Here is a 6,957-nt window from a genome sequence, read left to right as displayed (position 1 = left end):
AGCATAGGAAGCCTGACATGCCTTTTCATGGGCCTGGCTCAGGCAGCCACGAGCAAATGCTGCTGCAGACCAAAACATAGGCAGGGCATACACAGGTGCACATATCAGAGAAGAGATGTGATGTGTTTGGGACAGAGGACACGGGAAAGGCATGTTTGGGGACCACAGAACCTTCTAATCCTTGCTCTTGCCCAAAGGCCCTAACTCACACAGGGCTTCCTCTGCTCATTCCTCATCAAGACAAGTTCCTTTTTATCTCCTCCCTTTCCAAAACCTGTTCTCTGCAAGAATCTGAAACTCATGTACTTGAAGTTATCAATGACTAATAATGAGAGTTTCCTTTCCTCACTCTAAAGATGAGTTCCCATTTATCTCGTTCTTGTCCAAAACCCACTTTCAGAAGAGAATTTGAAATTTATCTACTATAAATTATAAAATAATATAAAAGCTTAAAGGTTATTAGTTCCCTGATGTCTTCTAGTGGGTCTTCCTATCTAAACAGTATAGAAAGACTTAGGCTAACATTGTAAGTAGTCGATTGATGACTGGGATTATGTTCTAGGCAAAATATAAAAAGACAAGTCTAACTGAGGCTCTTGAAATTATTCCAGGAAGGTGGTTATCTTCTTTATCTGCCAAGCTGGACAACAGAGGGGAAGAGGGGAAAAGGTCGGGGAGGCGAAAAGGTCAGTGCCAAAGGCACAGGTAGGGCGTAGGCTGACTAGTTGAACGTCTGAGGTCAGCGGTTAATTAAGGAGAATGAACCTGTGCAGGCAGTGTTCAGGGGGGAGAAATTACATTGAATGATGTGTGGCAGGATCTTGGTTACATAAATATTTTTGGTGCAGGAAGCAAAAGGGGAAAAGGGAAAAGAACGGGTCTTGGTTTGTCTCTTCTGCATGAGAACATCTTTGATTTTTTTCAGCCGTTCAGACCCCCTAATAAGAGGATGGGGAGGAAAAGAGGGGGCTGCGGGCAGAGCCAAAGAAGAGAGGCTGGAGGGACTCAGAAATGTTTCCACCCCGCCGGCAGGCCTATTGGAAGGAGTCTGGGCGGGCGCTGGGCGGAGCCTGTGGAGCATCCTCTAAGCGGCCGCCTCTGAGAACCATGGGAAAATCCTTCCTCCCTCGGACATGGCGCCCACCTGCCCCGCGGCAGCAGCCGAGTCCGGCGCCGCGGTTCGCGGGTCCGGGCCGAAGAGCAGCTCGAGCTTCAGTCACGGGGCGGAAGGAGGGGGAGGCGGCGGCGGCGGCGGCGGCGGCGGTGGCGCCGCCCGGGGGCCTGGGTGTTAGAGCCGAGCGCGCCCGGGGACCGGCAGCGGCGGGCGGCGTGCAGCGGGGCGCGCCGGCCCCGGGTCGCCGCAGGCATGGTGTCCCAGGCGCTGCAGCTGCTCCGGCAGGGCGTGTGGGCCGCGCTCACCGGCGGCTGGTACCACGACCCGGAGCAGAGCGAGTTTACCAACAGCTGCCACCTCTACCTGTGGCTCTTCCTGCTTCTGCTGCCCTTGGCCCTGCATCTGGTGAGTGGGGAGGTTCGAGCCGGGGAGACGTGAGGATGGAGGGAAGACGGGAGAAAGCCACCAAAACCTGCGTGTCTGCCTCCTGGTGGAACGGCTTGGCAGTGATTCTTAAGGGGTGGGGTTAAGAAGTATAAACGTACTGTTAAAAGATACATAAGTCGTGGGGATGCAATATACAGCATGGGGAATGCAGTCTATAATATGGTATTAACTTTGTAAGGTGACAGATGGTAACTGGACTTATCGTGACGACCATTTCGCAATGTATACAAATGTCGACTATGTTACACGCCACAAACGAATATAACACTGTATGTCAGTTACACCTCAGTTTAAAAGAAAAGAGGTGAAATGAGGAAGGTCTTAAGGAATTTGGGACAGAGGGAAAGGGGGCCAGGGACTCACTGGCAGGAAAAGTAGAAAGGACTTTGGGAGCTCTGGGACTCATTAAGAATTGATGCTGGCTGTTAGGATGAGTCAGACTCTGCTTGTCGCTGGGGGATGTTGAACCTGTTTTGGAAGTGGAAAATCCTAGGCCTCCTGGCTGGTTAGCTGGGCATGATAGCCAAAATGCAAAATGAATTGTGAAAAGCAAACCTATTTCAGTTGTTGATCTTCTTGCCCCCTCCCTCTCTTCCTGTTTTGCTTTGAGAAGGCAGTTTCAATTATCAATTACTTAACTTCCAATTTCTACACCACTATGTGAAGAAATCTATAGAAAGATAGAATAATGGGAAAATCTAATGTAGTTTATGCCAAGTATTACAGTACCTAGTTGGGGCTTGACGCTTTAAGAGGGTTACCATAGTTGAGTGCTTGCAGAACCACTACAGAGATAACCTTCTTGGGTAAATTAAATATACCTAATTGAAACAGTGATTAACCTTATTTGAGAAGCTGTAAAGGTAAGGTGCTCCATGTCTTATTAAACGTTGTGTGCCAAGGAATCTAATTTTGATATGTGTCTTGAAGAACTTTATTCCTAAAATGTAATTTAATCATGTTCTCCCCACCAAAAATCTTCAGTAAGTTTGCACAGCTGATCGATTCCAAGTGTGACATTAGAGGCTGTCCATGATTTGGCTCCTGTTTACTCTTTCTGGCATTTTATCCAGAGGGTCAGAATTCTGGCTCTGAAATCAGGCTTAAATTTTGGGTCCACCTCTTACCAGTTCTGGTGAACTTGGAGAATTTACATACCTTATCTTATTTTTCATTTTCTTAGCTGTAAAATGAGAAAAATAATGTTACCAGATGTACAGTGTTGTTTTGGAGCTTAAATGAGACACTTTTATCCATCTGTCTGGCTTGCCCCAGGATTGGATTCTCAGACTTGGTTTAAATTTCTGTTTTGCTGCATAGTAGCTGTTTGGCCTGATGTTTGACCTATCTAAACCTTAGTTTTCTCAGCCTTAAAATGGATGTGATCATGATCATATCACAGGAAAAGTGAGTAAATTTTCATATAAAAGGTATGAAGATACAGAAGCTGATCCATAGGTACCTTCAATAAATCTAAGTTTACTTCTTCTCCTATGACCTTGCTCATTATTTTTTCCTGGCCTATAGATCTTGATGTTTTTTCTTTGTCTAGAGGGGCAGCATAACTGAGTGATGAGGAACACAAAGTTGGGTTCAGTCCTGGTTCTTCTGCTTACTAGTTATGTGAGCTTGAGCAAGCTTCAGCTTCCTGGTTTGTAAAGCAGGGATAATAGTACCTCCTTATAGGGCAAATATGAACGTTGATTGATTGATTGAATAAATGAATAGTTGATTGAATGAATGAATGAAAGTACTTCTCAGTACCTGGCACATAGCGACTGCTCAATATGAACTGGGCTTTTTTTCCCTCCCCTTCTCTCATCATTCACTTGCCAGAATCTCTCCATCCTTCTCTGTCTCAGCTTCCCTGATTTCCATTCAGCTAGAATTAATTTCTTTTCTCTCTTGCCCTTCTACCATTCTGTATTTACTGTTAGTACAATAGCACATTTTGAGTTCTGCTTTGTACTTAGTTGTTGGAACCTGTATTTTACCTCTACTCCTAGATCATGAGCTTTTTGAGGGCATGTGTTTTGATTTTGTTGATTCATCTTGGTTTTTCTTGTTGCATCTAGCGAAGTGCCCTGCATTTGGTTAACAGTTAGCTCATATATAATAAACTGGTGGAAATAAAATCAACCTGCCTCTCTTCCTGTTCCATCCAGCATGATATTTTCTACCTTACTATATATTTTGAGTATTTCTGATCATGAAAGCAATATATATTCTACTTCTAATCCCACTCCTCAGCAACAACCACATTAGCATTTAATGTATATTCCTACAGATTTTTTTAGGCATATGGGCTCATTTTTATGTAACTCCTTTTGAGATTTGATGTATAAATGTGATCAGAACCCTTAATTTCTACCTAATTATGCTTTATTGAGTAGCTTGATTTCTAACTTGTATTTGTGAATAGGAAATTGTCCTTAGTTAAGTTTCTCTTTAATGCTATTTTAAAATAATTTTTGTCTAGATCTCAAGAGTTTAGAAAGTAAAAACTCGATACCTTAAATAATGCTACTCTTACATTGGATTTTTTGGATCAAACCAGTTATGCCAAAATTTTTGTATCTTTTTGCCAGTGTGCTTTCAAGTATTACAGAATAATTTTATGGGAGTGCATTTGTCATTATGCTACTTTTTAATATATCTTCCCAAAAATGCAAGTTAGCCTTTTATTTCTCTGGTTGTCTGGTCTCTGAAAGTGACTTTGGCAATAAAAGACCCTCCTTCTCCAGATGAGGGTTCTGTTCTCTAGGTCTTGATGTTTAAATATATTCTTCTGCACTTCAGTGCCTGCCTGCGATTGTTAACATCTTTTTCAGTTTGTTCCACTTAGAGGAACTTAGTCCAGAAAAGCTACCTCGCTGCTCACTGATAGCAAGGGCTTATTTGAAATTCTGTTATTTAAGGGGCCCTGGACTTTTCTGGTTTTTGCACAATTTGAGTGTAAACATGTTTAATCAAGATAGTTCTACTGTAGGGAAAATCCACCTTTTAATTTAATGAGGACTTTGAGTTTGTAAATTAAAACTTTATTATTAACTATTGAGGCAAACTTATCTCTGAGCCCTAGAGTTTACGTAGGCCTGGTTGATAATGTGGAAAGTAGATTATTTATTAGCATTCATAAGCTATTTACATATTTTGGGGAAATGCTCAACTAAAAGCATTAAGACAATTTGGAAAGAGTTTTGATTTATTATCAGTGTGACTTTCTTTTGGACAAACTGAAAGATGCATTTGTCATTAGAGATACTTAAACTTTCATTTATTACACATGTTCTTGTACTAATTCTTTTGAGATAATGAATGGAAATTCATATGGAGCTTTAGAACAGTAATACCACGGGTATGATTCTGACCCTGTGTATGTTCTGACAGCTCTAGGCTAGTGTCAAAAGGCATCCCTGCTCTACCACCTGTCAATTACTTCACTTCTGCATGCCTCAGTTTTAGCATCTGTAAAATGGGGAGTGTGTGTTTCATTTTAGATATTTAGCAACTGAAATCCAGAGGGAGTGGGCTACTTGCCTAAGGTCATCTAGACAAGGGGGTAAAATCTGGAATTTTAGTTGAGGTCCTGTTGTAACCGAGTTCTTGGCCTTCGCACAACACTGTGCTGCTAGACTTGGTACATGTGAGAGCATTTGAATTCCCTGAAACAGTAGGTCCACATAAAGTGGCATTCTCATTATCCCAGTGGCAGTATGAGTAACCCAAGCAGACGAAGTGTTGAGTAGTGGAAAAAATGGGGTGGAACCTTGATATTCTTCAAGACCCTTTGCAGGGCAAAATTATATTCGATTTTCAAAGAGAAAGCCTGTCTTTTATCTTATGACTCTAACTTTATGTTGCCTTTCATTTTCATTTCCTTTTTTTTTTAAAAGATTTTATTATTTATTTGACAGACAGAAGGGAGAGAGAGAGAGAGCACACAAGCAGTGGGGAGTGGGAGAGGGAGAGGCAGGCTCCTGTGCTGAGTAGGGAGCCCGATGCGGGGCTCGATCCCAGGACCTTGGAATCATGACCTGAGCTGAAGGCAGATGCTTAACCCACTAAGCCACCCAGGCGCCCCTCATTTTCTTTTATTTTAGCTACTCTTGCTCTGTTTCCAGTTCTGCTTTTTAATTTAGTGTTGGAGTCTTCCTTTGATAGGAACCACTTCATTTCCAATTGCTGTAATGATCTATCATGTGTCAGTGTAGCACTAGACATAAAGTAAGCATTCTATGTCTGCTGCCTGGTATTGTTACAACTGGTCAACCACTCTGCTATTATAGTCTGGAGCCAGTCCTCCATTCGGGTACATAATTATTTTTCCTTAGGTTTTATATTTCTTTGTACCCCTCCTTCCACTCCCACTTCTAACATCTAAAATGCCTTTGCATGAATTATGAAAAGATGTTGTGTTCAAAAAGTGACCCTTTCCTGGCTCAGGACTTGGGGACTAAACCTCAGTCACCATTTGACCCTGTCAACTGGAGGAAGCCTTTGTGCAAAACACAACTTGCACAACCTTACATGGCAGGCCTGGCTGGGTCTGCTTGGTCATTGTCACTTTGTTACATGTACCTGACATTGCTGCTCTTCCCAAAAGGTTACCTCTCATCCTGGTCAGTCCTAGTATTTATACTCAATTTCTCCGTAAAGGCTTTTTCTGCTATTGAATCACATGGACCATACTCTCTCTCTTTTGACTCTGAGAAGCTGGTTATCTGGTCTTTCTACCTTTGGGAGCTTATTTATTCTCATCTGATCCTTTGTACTTTCCCATAACTTACTTGCATGTCTGAACTTCCTTCCTTCCACCCTTACCTGTCTCCCGCCCTCACCTGCCTCCCGCCCTCACCTGCCTCCCGCCCTCACCTGCCTCCCGCCCTCACCTGCCTCCCGCCCTCACCTGCCTCCTGCCCTCACCTGCCTGCAACAAACAGGGGTTAAAGGTGAGGCAGCTACACCTTGCAGATGCTTAAAGGCATTCTTTCCTGGCCCTGGGCCTCTGAAGAAGTGCAGACCCAAGCCTTCTAGATTTGGGCTCAACGCCATCCCATGCAGTTGTCTTTAAAATTTTGCTGCTCCAGATGGCTGTTTGGACTATGTATGCAAAGGTCTGGGCTCCACGATGGCTTTGCTTTCCTGATGTCAGCCCTTTTACTAGGGGGGTCTGTCCATCCCTGGGGTATCCCAGGGCAGTCATCTTCGGTCTCTCCAGGGTAATAACCCCTATCCTGAGTGATGATTGCCACCTTTCTGCGAAATGCCTCCTGCTCATCCTTGTCCTCGGCCACTTAGCCACATGGATGTTGTGGGCAGGTTGTGTTTTGTGTCTGTGGCCACGGAACTAGCGCCTGCCTCGTCCTGGGATGTCGGCCTCTGAAGCACCCTCC

At 43.7% G+C, this 6,957-nt stretch overlaps 1 protein-coding gene across 1 annotated transcript in view; it reads left to right on the top strand.

Annotated features, from left to right (window-relative positions):
- The first annotated feature begins 1,273 nt into the window (after positions 1-1,273).
- Positions 1,274-6,957, top strand: part of PCNX2 (pecanex 2) — a 304,655-nt gene continuing 298,971 nt past the window's right edge. The window contains exon 1 of the mRNA XM_036102955.2: positions 1,274-1,519. Within this exon, the coding sequence (XP_035958848.2) occupies positions 1,367-1,519 (153 nt within the window). The 5' untranslated portion in view covers positions 1,274-1,366. The remainder of the gene's footprint in view (positions 1,520-6,957) is intronic.

Source organism: Halichoerus grypus, chromosome 7 (assembly GCF_964656455.1).
Source record: "Halichoerus grypus chromosome 7, mHalGry1.hap1.1, whole genome shotgun sequence".
NCBI classification, from domain to species: Eukaryota; Metazoa; Chordata; class Mammalia; order Carnivora; family Phocidae; genus Halichoerus; species Halichoerus grypus.
The sequence above is the reverse complement of the archived record's forward strand: the minus strand, read 5'-3'. Positions and strand labels throughout refer to the sequence as shown.